The 20,853-nt window shown below is 44.4% G+C and overlaps 1 protein-coding gene across 1 annotated transcript in view; it reads left to right on the top strand.

Moving 5' to 3' along the window:
• Window positions 1-4,717: 4,717 nt before the first annotated feature.
• Window positions 4,718-20,853, top strand: part of LOC126474228 (cytochrome P450 4C1-like) — a 104,606-nt gene continuing 88,470 nt past the window's right edge. Inside the window, exon 1 of the mRNA XM_050101693.1 lies at window positions 4,718-4,944. Coding sequence (XP_049957650.1) covers window positions 4,718-4,944 — 227 coding nt within the window. The remainder of the gene's footprint in view (window positions 4,945-20,853) is intronic.

Raw genomic sequence — 20,853 nt, 5'->3', positions numbered from 1 at the left:
ACACACCCATGCCCCAGGGAGGACTCGAACCTCTTTTGCAACGTGGGGTCGAGCGTTGTCGTCCTGCAATATCACTTTATCGTGCCTCTCGCTGTATTGCGTCCGTTTGTCTTTTAATGCTCTGCTCAAACGCATTAATTGCGTTCGATAACGAGCACCTGTGATTGTTTCACTTGGTTTTAACACTTAATAGTACACGACGCCGAGCTGGTCCCACCAAATGCAGAGCATGCATGATCTTGGCGCCGTGAGTATTCGGTTTGCCCCTCGACGTGGAAGCATGGCCGGAATATCCCCATAATTTTTTTGCGTTTAGTATTATCGTAATGAACCCTTTTTCGTCCCCGGTCACAATGCGATGCAGAAATCCCTTCCGTTTTTGCCTCTGAAGCAACTATTCGCAAGCACACAAATGCTGTTCGACCTCTCTTGGTTTCAGCTCACACAGGGACCCAAGTTCCTTCTTTCTGAATCATGCCCATAGCCTTGAGACGTTTTGAAATGGCTCGCTGTGTCACTCCCACTAATCGTGCCAATTTTTCTTGAGTTTGACGCGAGTCTTCACTCAGCAATGTCTCCAACTCTGCATCTTCGAAAACATTCTCTCTTCCACCACTATGCCGGTCTACGACGTTAACATCACCGATCTTGAAGGGTTGAAACCACTCACGACACGCTCTTTCACTAATAGCGTCCTTACCATACGTACCTGAGAGCATTCGATGGCACTCAGCCGCTGTTTTCTTCATACTGAAAATAAACCGTAACATCTCCCGCAAATGACGAGAATTAGGCTCGTAAAGTGACATTTTCAATCAACAATATCATGAAGAGACAAATCGAGTAATGTTTGAATGAGGTTATGTTGACCGAGTCCCAAGCTAATTTCCTGACGTCTGCGATCTGTTTCTTTCGACCGTTACTTACCGTTGTCGTTACCCATCGGCAAACGGCGGAAACAAAGTTGTACACTTTGTACTTTATAATTTGTTTAACTTAGCCAAATTTGTTTTTACACTGTGCCGAGACTTCTTTCCTTTTCCTGTCCAATGCAAGACATGACTCGACAAATGAGCGGGTGGATCCAGATGCTCCGCTAGTTTCCGGTGAGGGTTCCATCCAGAAATGTTAGGAGGTTGTAGCAAAATCGAGTTGAGTGCAGCTGCGAAGGAGTGACGTTATGCTTGGTGGACACTAACGACAGTCTTTTGTTATTGTTTGATATAGTCGACGAACCATGACGATGCGTTGGTTTCTTTCATATTATCGTTCAGCCAGGATATTGCACAATTCCACCGACCGCCGACACAGAGACCCACAATGACGTCCGTTTCAAATTTTGTCGAGACCCCTAGTAGCGTTGTCTCATTCTTCGTGATCATTCACGCTGCTCAGTAAATTGCATCAAAGGAATTGAAGCTATCCTGTTCACCAATAAAGAAATCATGACTAGTGGAACATAACTACTATAGAAAATAAGCGTGAAGTATACTTAGGTGACAAAAGTAACGAGATAGCGATATTAGAGGAGGTTTACTATCTTTGGCCCGAAAAAGGCATGTTCTTCGAGAATTTTTTCTCGGGATGTGTTATAGATATCAATGTCAAATGTGGTCAAAATATTTATTTATATTTCCTCTACAAACTGGAATTTTTTCGACCGAAAATGTCGAAGGGCAAAGGCGGAAGTGCCGTCGGAACGAAACAAAATTTCGATGTAGACCTACATCCACGCGCGGTATGTCACAGGTCAGCCGGCTCGTCTGAAATCAAAATTGAGTTGACGTTAGCGAAGTATACAAGATTCTTTAGGAGTTGTACCTCGCTTAAGTTATTTGGACTACAGGAAACAAAATGGCGGCCATTTGAAGAAAAATAGGGTTTTCTTCATCGATTTTTCAACTTCGTCGGCCTAGTAAAAATATTTATAGTTGATGGATCGGGAAAAAAGTGGTGCAACTCCTAGACAGTTTAGTTAGCTTCGTCGGAAACAAAGAATGATGCGAATCGGTTCAGTAGATTTGAAGTTACCATACCGCGCGATAAAAAAAAAAAAAGTCATTTCGAGAAAAACGCGTTTGAAGTTTTGACTACATATAAATGCAATATAATGCAACTTACGTTCAATCTGCTATTCTGGGTCCATAAACTCGTCCTTCCTCTTCCTCACTGAGGTCTTTCTGCTCGATCTGGGCCATCCTGGGCTGCTCCAGACCCGCTCGTACGGCCGGTGACAAGCGGTTTTTTGCCGCTTGAATCCGGTGTTCGTCCGAATGCTTGCCGAACTGCGCCGAATAGAGTCCCAGGGTGACGTCCATCGTTGTCATAGTCTTCAGAATTGCTGAATACCTTTCGTTGCAGCTGCTCACTGCCAGGAAATTCGCAGTCTCCACAGTCTTCCCACCAGAAAGCAAATGCTTGGGGGCTAACTTCCAAACACACGCGTTCAAACTTTCATTTGAATTTTGTGTGTTTCCTCCCACGCACCGGTACAATAAGTCGTCTTCAGAAAGAAAAAGCTGGTACGTGATTAAGGTACAGGCTTTTATGTAAAAATAAAATTATTGAGATGTACACTCCTGGAAATGGAAAAAAGAACACATTGACACCGGTGTGTCAGACCCACCATACTTGCTCCGGACACTGCGAGAGGGCTGTACAAGCAATGATCACACGCACGGCACAGCGGACACACCAGGAACCGCGGTGTTGGCCGTCGAATGGCGCTAGCTGCGCTGCATTTGTGCACCGCCGCCGTCAGTGTCAGCCAGTTTGCCGTGGCATACGGAGCTCCATCGCAGTCTTTAACACTGGTAGCATGCCGCGACAGCGTGCACGTGAACCGTATGTGCAGTTGACGGACTTTGAGCGAGGGCGTATAGTGGGCATGCGGGAGGCCGGGTGGACGTACCGCCGAATTGCTCAACACGTGGGGCGTGAGGTCTCCACAGTACATCCATGTTGTCGCCAGTGGTCGGCGGAAGGTGCACGTGCCCGTCGACCTGGGACCGGACCGCAGCGACGCACGGATGCACGCCAAGACCGTAGGATCCTACGCAGTGCCGTAGGGGACCGCACCGCCACTTCCCAGCAAATTAGGGACACTGTTGCTCCTGGGGTATCGGCGAGGACCATTCGCAACCGCCTCCATGAAGCTGGGCTACGGTCTCGCACACCGTTAGGCCGTCTTCCGCTCACGCCCCAACACCGTGCAGCCCGCCTCCGGTGGTGTCGCGACAGGCGTGAATGGAGGGACGAATGGAGACGTGTCGTCTTCAGCGATGAGAGTCGCTTCTGCCTTGGTGCCAATGATGGTCGTATGCGTGTTTGGCGCCGTGCAGGTGAGCGCCACAATCAGGACTGCATACGACCGAGGCACACAGGGCCAACACCCGGCATCATGGTGTGGGGAGCGATCTCCTACACTGGCCGTACACCACTGGTGATCGTCTAGGGGACACTGAATAGTGCACGGTACATCCAAACCGTCATCGAACCCATCGTTCTACCATTCCTAGACCGGCAAGGGAACTTGCTGTTCCAACAGGACAATGCACGTCCGCATGTATCCCGTGCCACCCAACGTGCTCTAGAAGGTGTAAGTCAACTACCCTGGCCAGCAAGATCTCCGGATCTGTCCCCCATTGAGCATGTTTGGGACTGGATGAAGCGTCGTCTCACGCGGTCTGCACGTCCAGCACGAACGCTGGTCCAACTGAGGCGCCAGGTGGAAATGGCATGGCAAGCCGTTCCACAGGACTACATCCAGCATCTCTACCATCGTCTCCATGGGAGAATAGCAGCCTGCATTGCTGCGAAAGGTGGATATACACTGTACTAGTGCCGACATTGTGCATGCTCTGTTGCCTGTGTCTATGTGCCTGTGGTTCTGTCAGTGTGATCATGTGATGTATCTGACCCCAGGAATGTGTCAATAAAGTTTCCCCTTCCTGGGACAATGAATTCATGGTGTTCTTATTTCAATTTCCAGGAGTGTATTAGCACGTGTTTTTTTATTTCAAAACGGTACTTACTTAAAAAACACGCCTGGTATGTGTACCAAGTCTGATTATAATCAGTACAGTGGTTTAGAAGGAGATGTGCCACACACACACACACACATACACGTCCATTTTTATAACGTGTGTGGTTTGGTCCAACAATTGGAAAGTTCATACTGTTGGCAGCGTTAGCCTGACTCACTAGTCTAGGATAGGATGTTGTGAGATCCCTTTGTCTGGATCCTCTGTGGAGACGTGGCTGGCTTGGGAAAGCCTGCCGGCAGTTACACTACCGAAGGTATAGCCCTCACTTCATTGGTCGAGACAAAGGCTCTTGCCCACACAAACAGTGTTTCGTTAAGGCTGTGTCTCCTGAAGGGGAGTGCTGAGCGTATGCTGATGGAAAAATCCTAATTTGTTTCTGGGACAGGGCAGATAATGCAGGAGAACGTAAACACGCGACTCACCTTAGAGGTACAAGGCCGAGTCACAGACAGGCTCGGAGAAGAACGGAGAGGATCTCGTTGTTTAATAGGCTTGGGATCTGTGAGGGAGATGAGGCAACGCGCTGATATGACGGCAAGAGCGACTCCGGAAACGTTAGCCTTAATGACGCCTGTAAGCATCAGCTGGGAAGAACCGGTCTCGGCCGTAATGTGAGACAGCGGCCTCCGAAGTGCACTCGTAGAGGCGCGCCGGCCCGCGCGCTCCGCAGTATGGCTCTATCCGTGTCAGCGGTCGCCTGCCTGTGCGCAGGCCTCCTCGCCGTGGCCGCCTCGCTGCTGGCCGCGGCGCTCGCCTGGCTGTGGGCCTTCCGCCCCCGCACCTCGGCCCCCGGCCCTCCAACGCTGCCGCTGCTCGGCAACGTCAGGCCGCCCGTCAAATTCCCCCTGCTCCTCCACGGGGTCAGAGAGTGTCACAGGCGCTACGGAGATATCTACAGGTGAGTGTAGACGGCCGGCCGCGGTGGTCTAGCGGTTCTAGGCGCGCAGTCCGGAACCGCGCGACTGCTACGGTCGCAGGTTCGAATCCTGCCTCGGGCATGGATGTGTGTGATGTCCTTAGGTTAGTTAGGTTTAAGTAGTTCTAAGTTCTAGGGGACTGATGACCACAGCTGTTAAGTCCCATAGTGCTCAGAGCCATTTGAACCATTTTTTTTTGAGTGTAGACGACTGCAACTACTCGCTACTGCTCATCAGCGTCACGCTTGGTGGCGTCTCATTCCCCCAGTCTTACGTCTACACACTCACCAGAGATGTATTTAGCACTCAGGACACATACGCTGAACCTGTGGAGACTTTCGTGATAACTAATCCTCGATATGTTGGCGAAAATACATGTTTAATTCCGGAGGTACCCATAAAATACACTACTCGCCATTAAAATTGCTACAACACGAAGATGACTTACTACAGACGCGAAATTTAACCGACAGGAAGAGGATGCTGTGATATGCAAATGATTAGCTTTTCAGACCATTCACACAAGGTTGGCGCCGGTGGCGACACCTACAACGTGCTGACATGAGGAAAGTTTCCAACCGGTTTCTCATACACAAACAGCAGTTGACCGGCGTAGCCTGGTGAAACGTTGTTGTGATGCCTCGTGTAAAGAGAAGAAATGCGTACCAACACGTTTCCGACTTTGATAAAGGTCGGATTCTAGCCTGTCGCGAATGCGGTTTATCGTATCGCGACATTGCTGCTCGCGTTGGTCGAGATCCAATTACTGTTAGCAACGTCGTGCTGGATCCCAACGACCTCGTATCACTAGCATTCGAGATGACAGGCATCTTATCCGCATGGCTGTAACGGATCGGGCAGCCACTTCTCGATCCCTGAGCCAACAGATGGGGACGTTTGCAAGACAAAAACCATCTGCACGAACAGTTCGACGGCGTTTGCAGCAGCATACACTATCAGCTCGGAGACTATGGCTACGGCTACCATTGACGCTGCGTCACAGACAGGAGCGCCTGCGATGGTGTACTCAACGACGAACCTGGGTGCACGAAAGGCAAAACGTCATTTTTTCGGATGAATCCAGGTTCTGTTTACAGCATCATGATGGTCGCATCCGTGTTTGGCGACATCGCCGCGAACGCACATTGGAAGCGTGTATTCGTCGTCTCCATACTGGCGTATCACCCGGCGTGTTGGTATGGGGTGCCATTGGTTACACGCCTCCGTCATCTCTTGTTCGCATTGACGGCACTTTGAAGAGTGAACGTAACATTTCAGATGTGTTACGACCCGTGGCTCTACCCTTCATTCGATCCTTCCAAAACCCTACGTTTCAGCAGGATAATGCACGACCGCATGTTGCAGGTCCTGTACGGGCCTTTCTGGATACAGAAACTGTTCGACTACTGCCCTGGCCAGCACAGTCTCCAGATCACTCACCAATTGAAAACGTCTGGTCAATGGTGGCCGAACAACTGGTTCGTCACAATACGCCAGTCACCACTCTTGATGAACTGTGGTATTGTCTTGAAGCTGCATGGGCAGTTGCACCTGTACACGCCATCCAAGCTCTGTTTGACTCAATGCCCAGGCGTATCAAGGACGTTATTACGGCCAGAGGTGGTTGTTCTGGGTACTGATTTCTCAGGATCTATGCACCCAAATTGCGTGAAAATGTAATCACATGTCAGTTCTAGTAAAATATATCTGTCCAATGAATACCCGTTTATCAACTGCATTTCTTCTTAGTGTAGCAATTTTAATGGCCAGTAGTGTATCATCCGAAATTGTGCTAAACGCATTCTCTGAAAATTATTTCGAGCAGTTAGTTCATGAGCCCACGCCAATAGTAAACGGTTGTGAAAACACACTTGACCTCTTAGCAACAAATAATTCAGAGTTAATAACCAGCATCAAAACCGATATAGGGATTAGTGAACACAGGGTCGCCGTAGCGATAGTGAAAATCTGTAATCGCCAAATCCACGAAAAATATGGGAAAATATACCTATTCAATAAACCAGATAAACATTCACTTGACACCTTCCTGAGAGGCAATCTACACTCATTCCAAATTAATAATATAAGTGTAGACCAGATGTGGCTAAAATTCAAAGAAATAGTATCGGCAGCAATTGAGAGGTTTACACCAAATAAACTAACAAATGGCGGAGCTGATCCTCCTTGGTACACAAAACAGGTTAGAACACTGTTGCAGAAACAACGAAACAAACACGCCAAATTTAAAGAGACGCAAAATCCCAAGATTAGTGATACCTTACAGAAGCTCGCTACTTAGCGCGGAATTCAATGCGAGACGCCTATAACAGTTTCCACAACGAAACTTTCTCTCGAAACCTGGCAGAAAATTCAAAGAGATTCTGGTCGTATGGAAAGTATGTTAGCGGCAAGAAACAATGAATGCCTTCTCTGCGCGATAACAATGGAGATACTATCGAAGACACTGCTGCCAAAGCAGATTTTCTAAACACAGCATTCCGAAATGCCTTCACAAAAGAAGACGAAGTAAATATTCCAGAATTCGAATCGAGAACAGCTGCCAACATGAGTAACGTAGAAGTAAAGATCCACGGAGTAGTGAAGCAACTCAAACCACTTAATAAAAGCAAGTCTTCACGTCCAGACTGTATACCAATTAGGTGCCTTTCGGAGTATGCTGATGCATTAGTTCCATACTTAACAGTAATATATAACCGTTCGCTCGACGAAAGATCCGTACCCAAAGACTGGAAAGTTGCACAGGTCACACCAATATTCAAGAAAGGTAGTAGGAGTAATCCACTAAATTACAGGCCCATATCGTTAACGTCGATATGCAGCAGGATCTTAGAACATATATTGCGTTCGAACATTATGAATTACCTCGAAGGAAACGGTCTATTGACACACAGTCAACATGGGTTTAGAAAATATCGTTCCTATGAAACACAGAGGAAACGGTCTATTGACACACAGTCAACATGGGTTTAGAAAACATCGTTCCTGTGAAACACAACATGAAGTGCTGAGTGCTATTGACAAGGGATTTCAGATCGATTCCGTATTTTTAGATTTCCGGAAAGCTTTTGACACTGTACCAAACAAGCGGCTCGTAGTAAAATTGCTTGCTTATGGAATATCGTCTCAGTTATGTGACTGCATTTGCGATTTCCTGTCAGAGAGGTCACAGTTCATAGTAATTGACGCTAAGTCATAGAGTAAAACAGAAGTGATTTCACGCGTTCCCGAAAGTAGTGTTATAGGCCCTTTGCTGTTCCTTATCTACATAAACGATTTGGGAAACAATCTGAGCAGCCATCTTCGGTTGTTTGCAGATGACGCTGTCGTTTATCGACTAATAAAGTCATCAGAAGAGCAAAACAAACTGCAAAACGATTTATAAAAAATATATGGATGGTGCGAAAAGTGGCAGTTGACCCTAAATAACGAAAAGTGTGAGGTCATCCACACGAGTACTAAAAGGTACTCGTTAAACTTCGGTTACACGATAAATTAGTCTAATCTAAAAGCCGTAAATTCAACTAAATACCTAGGTATTACAATTACGAACAACTTAAATTGGAAAGACCACATAGAAAATGTTGTGGGGAAGGCTAACCAAAGACTGAGTTTTATTGGCAGGACACTTAGAAAATGTAACAGTCCTACTAAGAAGACTGCCTACACTACACGTGTCCGTCCTATTTTAGAATACTGCTGCGCGGTGTGGGATCCTTACCAGATGGGACTGACGGAGTACATGTAAAAAGTTCAAAGAAAGGCAGCACGTTTTGTATTATCGCGAAATATGGGAGAGAGTGTCACAGAAATGATAAAGGATTTGGGCTGGATATCATTAAAAGAAAGGCATTTTTCGTTGCGACGGAATCTTCTCACGAAATTGCAATCACCAACTTTCTCCTCCGAATGTGAAAATATTTTGTTGACTCCGACCTCCATAGGGCGGAACGATCACCACGATAAAATAAGGGATATCAGAGCTCGTACGGAAAGATATAGATGTTCATTCTTTCCGCGCGCTACACGCGATTGGAATAATAGATAATTTTGAAGGTGGTTCGATGAACCTTCTGCCAGGCACTTAAATGTGATTTGCAGAGTATCCATATAGATGTAGACCAGTTTTAGAACTAAAATCCTGTAACGCAGTATTTAAAAGGTGTTATTACATGAGGTATCCACATATACAATTCAATGCACCTACAAAATTACAAGTATACGTGATGTCAGATATAGTTCAGGAGATACGACATCAGGAACGCTGAGAAACAAAACTCCAGAATTGGGCATGACGTTGGAATTCATTACTTCCTTGCTACTAACTCTATTCGCAACACATTTTGCAGACAGTGTCCAGATATGCCGCTGAATGTTCCTACAAAATTACACTGAAGAGCCAAGAAACTGGTACATCTGCTGAGATGTTGTATTTTCAAAAAAAATGGTTCAAATGGCTCTGTGCACTATGGGACTTAACTTCTGAGATCATCAGTCCCCTAGAACTTAGAACTACTTAAACCTAACTAACCTAAGGACATCACACACATCCATGCCCGAGGCAGGATTCGAACCTGCGACTGTAGAGGTCGCGCGGTTCCAGACTGTAGCGCCTAGAACCGCTCGGCCACCCCGGCTGGCTGTTGTATTTTGACACCGCCACATCTCGTCATATAAAACACTGATTTCAGTAATGAAAGAGGCCAAGAGCCATTTATTTGCCAATGTATAATATTTAACTACGCATTGTAATGATGTATTTTGACGATTTACAAGGAGAAATTAATCCAGCGCCACTGACGCGCCTAAGAAACTATAGACTAATTCAGCGCGCATGTAAAAACATTGATATTAAAGAATGACTCTGAAGACATTTTGAAACGGTACAGTAGTTTCCGCTCTATAAGCTGTAGGTTTCGCTGCTCGCTCGCACGGGGAAATACAAACAGAGGCGGCTCCACCGCCAATTTTATTGCACGACGCGGCCGGCCGCGGGTGCAACTGAACCCATGGGGACGGGTGGAAAGAAATGTGTCAGGCTTCATAATACGTATTTATATGTGTCGTGTATTATGCATTTCTTGTACGTGTATGTGAATCTGCACATGAACTTTCCTAATCCTCCTCACACCTTTCCGTAAAGCGTGGCCAAATCTTAGTTAGGAAGTAGTTCTGTAGTATAGTAGTGCCAACCTCACTCCTGGGTAGGGGATCAGAGAGACGTCACAGGCAGGTAAAAGTCAAAGACGTTCCAGTGTCGCAAGATTTGGGGTGGAGAGGTTGGTCACGGCCATGTGGTTCGACCATCCCCTCCACCGGGGCCCAGGAAGACCTCCGGGTGTCCGCCTTATTCGGGGAGTTTTACAGAAGACGGGTAAGTGAGCAAACGTGCCCTCAGTGTGTCTGTCTCAATGTTCACGCGTGGAGACAGGTATTTGAATATTTGCACTAATTCTTTTATTTCCAGCTTTGGATTCTGTAAGGAAATGAATGTTCTCGTTTAAGTTCGTAAATTTGACCCCCGGTGTTAATGTATCTGGTCGCTAGTTTGCCCGTTATCCTCCTCACATAGTGGATGTCCCATGTAAAATATTGGGAGACTTTGGTGGTATACATTTGGCCAACGCAATTCCGTCTTGCCCGTAGAAATGTGTGTGCAGATTAGTATATAATATACTCGAGCTATAAGTTGTAAAATTGTAATATCTGTAAACTGGAACAATTGCTGCAATCGCTGTAAAGTCGAGTGATAATGTTTAAAATAAATAGGTAATCAGTTGTCATCAATCTTTAACATACCTTAAAAATCACAAAGAAGTCAAGTTAAAGGAATTCATTTAAAATAAAAGATATAGAATGCAGGGTCCCACACATCACCGTGTGAGCCCTCCAGCCCCTTGCCTAGTATCGCACAGAAAGGGCACGCTCTCTAGGTAGCGCTCTCAAGCTCCCCTCCCCAGTTATCCGTTGCGCAATTTTCATTCAGGGCTTGACGACATCAACTTTCATCGGACGTCCCTAGGCAAGGAGGTTTGGCGGTAATCTTTCAATCTGAATGTTACAAAAAACAAGCGTGCAACCCATCGTCCACTGCCGCACGATATCACTGTCTTTTTATCCCTTGTATAATACGGACACACCGTTACGTAGGCGTCATTATAAGATTTGTAATTTGTTTAAATCTATTGATAAATACTGTTATTTTGTTGCGTGTGAGACTATTATGTGTGAAAAACACAGATTGGTTAATGAATGGCCATTTCTATGTGATTTCTAAACTTTTCAAACCACTCGAGCTCTGTCATTGTTACATATAACATGTTAACACTTACGTATGTTAAGTCCAAGCTTGCAAATATAGTGTCAATTACCCTAAATTTGTGTTTGCTTTCGTTGTTGGACAACCTTAATCATTTACTTTCTATGTGCCAAGTTTCTTTTACAGAGGCAACCGTGTCCGACGTGTCATAGTGTGGACACAACAGTCGAGGCCGACCTTAACGTACTACTTTTATTTCTCCCTAGTAATATTTTTCGAACTCAGTTTCAAACTGGCCCTTAAGTACATTTTCAGTGCGAGTGATGTCCGGGAATTTCATAGAAAACTTCTCTAACCGCACATCACTCGCACAAAGCCTCACTGTTCCGCAATGATACGCTGCACTTTCTAAACGGGAAAGAGAGCCACGCAATTATATGTTGCTTCCCCTTCTCAATCTGATGCTTAATTAATAATAATAATATTTCCTTACATCAAACTGCCTAATATCGTGATGGTCCCCCGCGAGCACGCAGAAGTGGCATGGACTCCAGTAATGTCTGAAGTAGTGCTGGAGGGAATGCACACCATGAATCCTGCAGGGCTGTCCATATGTCCGTAACAGTACGAGATGGCGGAGATCTCTTCTAAACAGCACGTTGCAAGGCATCCCAGACGTCCTGAATTATGTTCATGTCTGGGAATTTTGGTGGCCAGCGGAAATGTTTCAACTCAAAGGACAGTTCCTGCAGCCACTCTGTAGCAATTGTGGACGTGTGGGGCGTCGCATTGTTCTGCTGGAATTGCCCAGGTCCGTCGGAATGCACAATGGACATGAATGGATGCAAGTGGTGAGACAGGATGCTTATGTGCGTGTCACCTGTCAGAGTCGTATCTAGACGTATCAGCTGTCCCATATCACTTCAACTGAAATGAAATTCCATGTGGCTAGGGCCTCCCGTCGGGTAGACAGTTCGCCTGGTGAAAGTCTTTCGAGCTGACGCCACTTCGGCGACTTTCGTCTCGATGGGGATGAAATGATGATGATAAGGACAACACAGCACCCACTCCCTGAGTGGGGAAAATCTCCAACCCAGCCGGGAATCGAACCCAACTACACACGCCCTTCATCATTACAGAGTCTCCACCAGCTTGAAAAGTCCTCTGCTGACGTGCAGAGTCCATGGACTCACGAGGTTGTCTCGATACTCATACACGTCCATCCGCTCGATACAATTTCAAAAGATACTCGTCCGACCAGGCAACATGTATCCAGTCATCGACAGTCCATTGTCGGTGTTGACGGTCCCAGGCGAAGCGTAAAGCTTTGTGTCATGCAGTCATCAAGGTTACAATTACGTGCCTTCGGCTCCGAAAGCCCACATTGATGATGTTTCGTTGAATGGTTCGCATGCTGACGCTTGTTGATGGCCCAGCATTGAAATCTGCAGTAATCTGCGGAAGGGTTGCAATTCTGACACGTTGAAAGATTCTCTTCTGTCGTCGTCGGTCCCGTTCTTGCAGGATCCGGCAGCGATATCGGAGATTTCTTGTTTTACCGGATTCCTGATATTCACGGTACATTTGTGAAATGTTCGTACGGGAAAATCCCCACTTCATCAATACCTAGGAGATACTGTGTCGCATCGCTCGTGCGCCGAGTGTAACACAAGTTCAAACTCACTGAAATCTTGGTGACCTGCCATTGCAGCAGCAGTGACCGATCTAACAACTGCGTTGCCGACCGCAGCTGCATATTCTGCCTCTTTGCATATCTCTGTATTTGAATACACATGCCTATACCAGTTTCTTGGCGCTTCAGTGTATGTCATTGTACTAGGTGACAAATCCGGCGTTGCCCGGTTATTCATTTTGCCAACTTACTTTTAGAAAAGAAAAAGAAAAATTAACTGAATTTGTAGTGTACTATCGAAAAAATTTCAGTATAAAGAAAGCTTCTGATAAGCTGCTTATTCCCTTGACTGCGTGTATGTACACTAGATAACTAGTATCGACATGACTAAGCTGTCATCTTCAGATTTACAGCGTACAAGTTATAAAATCCTTCTGCGCGGAAGACCACACGTTTTTATTCATTCATACCACTGTGACGGACTCACAATAAAAATACAGTAGAACATTAAAATATAGCTGTGTCTTCATGGCAAGAGAAATTCATACAAGATCGCCACATCAAGAAGTGCACAAGTGTCTGGCACGGCTGCCAGCTTCTCGCTCTAATGTCAAGTATTTACGAAAAAATTTCATTTCCATGTATTGTGGGAACACCTTCGAAATTGTGAATCACTAGAGCAAAGGAATATGCATAATGTGCAAATACAGTATCCTTAACAGTTTCTATACGCCGGACGCAACTGCTGTGCATATCTACAATGCGAATTTGCAAATGTCTCTATGGCAACATCTCTTCACAGCTCTATAGACGGCTATTGTTTTTGCATACAGCCATTTGCGATTCACAGTTGAAAGCTGTCAAAAACGCTGACAGGTATCAGGGATTTCCGGAAGTTGACTCGACTATTAGAGTGTCAGAGTAGTAAAGAATAAATGTATTAAAAATTCGAGCATTATGCGGCATTTATTTTCTTCACGCACCACGCACTTCATTGTTTGTCACGTCATATCTCTTGAACTATGAGTCATAAAATAATATATTTGTGGAGGTACATTCAAAGATACACATGGATACAGTCTGCAAAATGTGTTACGAATAGAATCAGTTGCAATGAAGTAATAAATTTAAACGTAATGCACAACATTGCAGTTTTTCACGCACTTCCATCTTCATGACGTCATATCTCGTGAACTATGTGTGTTACCATAACATAATTTTGTACGTGCATTGAACAACATTCGTGGATACTGTCTGAGAAATATGTTGCAAATAGAGCAAGTAGCAAAGAAATAATAAATTTAAACGTCATCCGTTATGCGGCATCTCATTTTTTTAAGACTTCATGTCTCCTGAATTATTACAGGTAGGTGGTTTCTACCCCACAACGATTGTTGCTTGACAGTAATGGATGTGTGTGCTAATTATGGTTGAAACCGGTCCTGTGATTTAGGAGGAAATGTGGTACATACATATAAACATACGCCCATATTGGTAATATAAATGGATGACACACGGATTAGGAGATATGGCGTTATAAACACTGAGATGCGAGAAAAACAGCCGCTCAAAGCATGACGTTTAAATTTATTATTTCTTTGCTACTAACTCTATTTACAACATATTTCGCAGACAGTATGCACGTTGCTGCTGAATACATCTGCACAAATATATCATTTTACGACACACAGATTAAAAGATATGAGTTCATAAACACTGTGATTCGTGATAAAATGCAGGATCGTGCACGAAGTTTTTAAAGATTTATTCTTTGCTACGAAGACATACCCACAGTTTAGTCAACTTAGGAAATTACTGACAACAGGTGAAAATGATTCCCGACTATAGGGCTATGAAGAGGTGTTGCGATGGAGACTATACTTACCATTTGAGCATTATGCATAATTCTTTGTAAGACTGTTTATTTATTTGAAAGCTGTTTTGACGAATGCATGAAAGTGACACGAAGCCCACGCCTACTACAGTAGTACAAGTTTATATGCCAACAGCCTCTGCAGATGACGAAAAAATGATGAAATGAGATAAAAGGAATTATTCAGATAGTGAAGCGATACGAAAATTTAATAGTCATGGGTGACTGGAATTCGATAGTAGGAAAAGGAAGAGAAGGAAACGTAGTAGGTGAATATGGATTGGGGATAAGAAATGAAAGAGGAAGCCGCCTGACAGAATTTTGCACAGAGCACAACTTAATCATAGCTAATACTTGGTTCAAGAATCATAAAAGAAGGTTGTATTCATGGAAGAAGCCTGGAGATACTGACAAGTTCCAGATAGATTATATAATGGTAAGACAGAGATTTAGGAACCAGGTTTTAAATTGTAAGACATTTCCAGGGGCAGATGTGGACTCTGACCACAATCTATTGGTTATGAACTGTAGATTAAATCTGAATAAACTGCAAAAAGGTGAGAATTTAAGGAGATGGGACCTCGATAAACTGACTAAACCAGAGGTTTTACAGAGTTTCAGGGAGAGCATAAGGGAACCATTGACAGGAATGGGGGAAAGAAATATAGTAGAAGAAGAATGGGTAGTTTTGAGAGATGAAGCAGTGAAGGCAGCAGAGGATCTAGTAGGTAAAAAGACGAGGGCTAGTAGAAATCCTATGGGAATAGAAGAAATATTGAATTTAATTGATGACAGGAGAAAATATAAAAATGCAGTAAGTGAAGCAGGCAAAAAGGAATACAAACGTCTTAAAAATAAGATCGACAGGAAGTGCAAAATGGCTAAGCAGGTATGGCTACAGGACAAATGTAAGGATATAGAGGCTTATCTCACTAGGGGTAAGATAGACACGGCCAACAGGAAAATTAAAGAGATCTTTGGAAAAAAGAGAACCACTTGTATGAATATGGAAAGCCAGTTCTAAGCAAAGAAGGGAAAGCAGAAAGGTGGAAGGAGTATATACAGGGTATATACAAGGGCGATGTACTTGAGGACAATATTATGGAAATGGAAGAGGATATAGATGAAGATGAGATGGGAGATACGATGCTGCGTGAATAGTTTGACAGAGCACTGAAAGACCTGAGTCGAAACAAGGCCCCGGGAGTAGACAACATTCCATTAGAAATACTGACGGCCTTGGGAGAGCCAGTCCTGACAAAACTCTACCATCTGGTGAGCAAGATGTATGAGACAGGCGAAATACCCGCAGACTTCAAGAAGAATATAATAATTCCAATCCCAAAGAAAGCAGGTGTTGACAGATGCGAAAATTACCGAACTATCAGTTTAATAAGTCACAGCTGCAAAATACTAACGCGAATTCCTTACAGACGAATGGAAAAACTGGTAGAAGCCGACCTCGGGGAAGATCAGTTTGGATTCCGTAGAAATATTGGAACACGTGAGGCAATACTGACCCTACGACTTATCTTAGAAGCTAGATTAAGGAAAGGCAAACCTACGTTTCTAGCATTTGTAGACTTAGAGAAAGCTTTTGACAATGTTGACTGGAATACTCTCTTTCAAATTCAGAAGGTGGCAGGGGTAAAATACAGGGAGCGAAAGACTATTTACAATTTGTACAGAAAGCAGATGGCTGTTATAAGAGTCGAGGGGCATGAAAGGGAAGCAGTGGTTGGGAAGGGAGTAAGACGGAGTTGTAGCCTATCCCCGATGTTATTCAATCTGTATACTGAGCAAGCAGTGAAGGAAACAAAAGAAAAATTCGGAATAGGTATTAAAATCCATGGAGAAGAAATAAAAACGTTGAGGTTCGCCGATGACATTGTAATTTTGTCAGAGACAGCAAAGGACTTGGAAGAACAGTTGAACGGAATGGACAGTGTCATGAAAGGAGGGTATAAGATGAACATCAAGAAAAGCAAAACGAGGATAATGGAATGTAGTCGAATTAAGACGGGTGATGCTGAGGGAATTAGATTAGGAAATGAGACACTTAAAGTAGTAAAGGAGTTTTGCTATTTGGGGAGCAAAATAACTGATGATGTTCGAAGTAGAGAGGATATAAAATGTAGACTGGCAATGGCAAGGAAAGCGTTTCTGAAGAAGAGAAATTTGTTAACATCAAGTAGAGATTTAAGTCTCAGGACGTCGTTTCTGATAGTATTTGTATAGAGCGTAGCCATGTTTGGAAGTGAAACATGGTCGATAAATAGTTTGGACAAGAAGAGAATAGAAGCTTTCGAAATGTGGTGCTACATAAGAATGAAGATTAGATGGGTTGATCACATAAATAATGAGGAGGTATTGAATAGGATTGGGGAGAAGAGAAGTTTGTGGCACAACTTGACTAGAAGAAGGGCTGGGTTGGTAGGACATGTTCTGAGGCATCAAGGGATCACCAATTTAGTATTGGAGTGCAGCGTGGATGGTAGAAATCGTAGAGGGAGACCAAGAGATGAATACACTAAGCAGATTCGGAAGGATGTAGGTTGCAATAGGTACTGGGAGATGAAGAAGTTTGCACAGGATAGAGTAGCATGGAGAGCTGCAGCAAACCAGTCTCAGGACTGAAGACCACAACAACAACAACAACAACAACAACAACAACTATGAAACTGGCAAAATGAATGTCCGGGCACTGTCGAGTTTGTCAGATGGTAATTTTATAAACGTGCATAAGTGTATATGACTTCTACACCGCCCTCTAAAACGCTCACGGATGGCGCGTCAACTTGCCATGACACCACGAGTCGGTAAGCTGTCAGACGCTATGGATATTAAAACTTCTTGTACATGTCCTGCAGTATGTCGTTTACCAATAAAGTGACATCAAAATTATTTTCTCCAGCTTCAAGAGTTCAACAATCTGCATCTCACGACAGAAAGAAACTAATTTATGCAGAATTCTTCCCATTCCACCGCGAATCTGGTTCAGCAACCGTGGTATTTCGAAATATTTTACGGTTCCCACACTGGATGTAATAAGATATAGAACAAGTCTACTTCTCGCGAAAAGCAATTCACTTAAGTGTACCAAAATTCCTTTAGCCATTTTTTTGGAAGTCTTGATTTTGTCAACTGAAGAAGGGCGTGGTAGATTGGAGGCTGCTCGAAATTTGAGGCGAGGGAGCTTGATGTTTGAGAGACGAATGCTGACTTGTTTGTATCGACTGTCGACTGGAAAATTCAGCCAAGTAATAACCTGCGAAAAATTGCTCCTATCGGGGCATAAATAAGGCGAATATGTTCCTGTTCTAAAAGACTCTGATTGATAGGTAGAGTACCACACGCCTCATTCTATCTTCCCCAGCGCCTTTAAAAATTTTGGCACGCCAACATATTCGCGCTCTTTTTAACGCGCAGTTCATCTTTCACCCCCACAAGCTCCACTAACTGTAACTCGCTGACAACCGCTAGTCCATTTCTGTAAGTCGCTCATACCCATCCACTTCCATTTGCCCATTCTCATTCACTCATTCAGACTAACTCATTGTCAGTTTCTCACTGTGTCTCACTAACTGTCACTGTCTCCTATCTCAAAGCCACAGTCTCCTTCGTTCTATCCTGATAATACGGTACCCTCTCACTATCACCATCTCCCTCTACACCACTCATACTGCTACTACCTCATACATTTCTTCCCACAGTTGTTGTCTTTTCTGACTCTCACTGTCTCTCTCTTCCTCGTTGTCATTGTCATAGACTCTGTCATTATCACTGGCTCTCACCCACTTCCACTTTCTCCTTCCCTTTATTCTCATCGCACTGGCAGTGTCTCCTTCGCTCATTTCCCAGCACTGCTGCGTCACTGTCCACTATGTTCCACTGCCACTGCGACTCTCTCCTTCTCTCACACTGAATTGTCTCCTTCGCTCTTTCTATACTACAGACACAGTACACTAATCGTCCAGTGTCTATTACTTCTTCGTTAATTTCCCGCTGGCACAGTCTCCTTATCTACTACGTTCGCACGCGAAAATTTTTGAGGAAATTTTTGAAGATATTGTGGAAGGCGGAATGAGTCACATGTCACTCACATGAAAAGAGCTTCATGGCTCAATAAAATTTTGATAGTTTATTTACGCGAAATTGAAATAACGCAAACCCTAATTTAACGCCTCAGTCCGTATGTTCGTGTACAAAAATGTTGCATGAGCTTCAGTACTACTACAGTATGAGGATACCAGAACCTTCTGATGATAACGGAGTCACTTTACAGCATACTTGCCAGTGATCGTCACTTTATAAACTACGTTTTCACCTCACACCTGAATTTATGTGCGTATTTTACGTGTACAGGTTATGTAACTTGGAACCTCTTTATCTCGGAAATGGATAAAGATATAGGGAAAAGTTTTAATGTTGTTCGACATCGGGATCTTAGGAAAATATCGTAAAAATGACACTCATTTTCTGCGCATAGCCGTCTTGGCATCTGCAGCTTCTTTATGATACGCAAAACCAGGTTTTTAGGGTGTTTCTCGGTAATAGATAAGCACTTCTGAAAAGGGGAAGATGGCACTTCCAGATAAATGCCAAGAGAATATAACGTTAAACTTTCAACATTTGCTGCGTTTATGTATCATTTCGATTTCGTCTCGCACAGGATTTTATGTGCGTTTTTTACGTGTAAAGTTATTCGAGATTGTGATCTTAGGACCATATCGTAAGAATTTCAGCCATTTGGTGTGCACAGCCGTCTTGGAATCCGCGGCTCGATTTTAATGCAAACAAGTCGTAAAGTATCCTGTTTTGGTTTTTTGTTTCTCATGGAACCACCCACGAACTGTTGGTGGCCCCACACGCTGCTTAAGTCCCAGACAAGTCCTCATCAAATGCAAAAAGAACCAACCGATTTGCTGCACAGAAAATGGCTGAAATTTTTACTGTATGTGATCTGCGGTGGGCCTTAAGGGGCTTATAGAGACTCCATTAGATCAGTAACTGTTCCTTAGCAAACCCTCAAAAAGATTATTCTTACCGTTTCTTCGTACCAAAGCAGAGCCGCGGATTCCAAGACGGCAATGCACAGAAAATGGCTGAAATTTTTACTGTATATTCTTACGACCCCCATCTCAGTAACCTTGAAAATTTACTTGGCACTTTTATCCGTTTCCGACACACGGAGGTTCAATCTTCCTAACATGTACATACACAAAATCTACGTAAAATCCAGTGTGAGGCGAAAACGTACACATATCAAAAAAAAGTTTTGCATCACCCCAGTTCCCAGAACTACTGAAGACAGACGTTGACTGTGGATATTGTATCACAGACACAGTCCCTTTGACTGTTCAGAGATGTCACCAAATCCGCCTAAAGATGTAAACAACCAGGCAGGAGCAGCGCCTGTTAGACGGAGGAGGTCCGCCAGCCGATCAGTTCAGTTCCAGTCATTCCAGCAGGATGGAGGTACACAGCTCGTGTTGTCTATAGTTCAACCATGCCTAGGCGGTCATTACCGCGGTTGGATCGCGTCCGTATTGTTACTTTGTGCCAGGAATGGCTCTCAACAAGGGAATTGTCCAGGTTCTCGGAGTGAATCAAAGCGATGTTGTTCGGACATGGAGAAGATACAGAGAGACAGGAACTGTAGATGACATGCCTCGCTCAGGCCGCCCGAGGGCCACTACCGCAGTGGATGACCGCTACCTACAGATTATGGCTCGGAGGAACCCTGACAGCAACGCCCCACGTTGAATAATGCTTTTCGTGCAGCCACAGGACGTCGTGTTACGACTCAAACTGTGCCCAATAGTCTGCATCATGCGCAACTTCACTCCCGACGTCCCTGGCGAGGTCCATCTTCGTAACCAAGACACCTGCAGCGCTGTACAGATGGGCACAACAATATGCCGAATGGACCGCTATGGATTACTGTAGAACATTAGATAGTAAACTGTAATGTGGAACTCAAAGAGTGACGCATGTAACACTGTAACTCTCTTCACCGATGAGTGTCGCATGTGCCTTCAGACAATCGTCGGAGACGTGTTTGGAGGCAACGCGGTCAGGCTGAACGACTTAGAGACACTGTCTAG

Source organism: Schistocerca serialis, chromosome 4 (assembly GCF_023864345.2).
Source record: "Schistocerca serialis cubense isolate TAMUIC-IGC-003099 chromosome 4, iqSchSeri2.2, whole genome shotgun sequence".
In the NCBI taxonomy this organism is placed as follows: domain Eukaryota; kingdom Metazoa; phylum Arthropoda; class Insecta; order Orthoptera; family Acrididae; genus Schistocerca; species Schistocerca serialis.
Note: the sequence above shows the minus strand (reverse complement) of the source record. Positions and strands in the feature narration are given on the sequence as shown.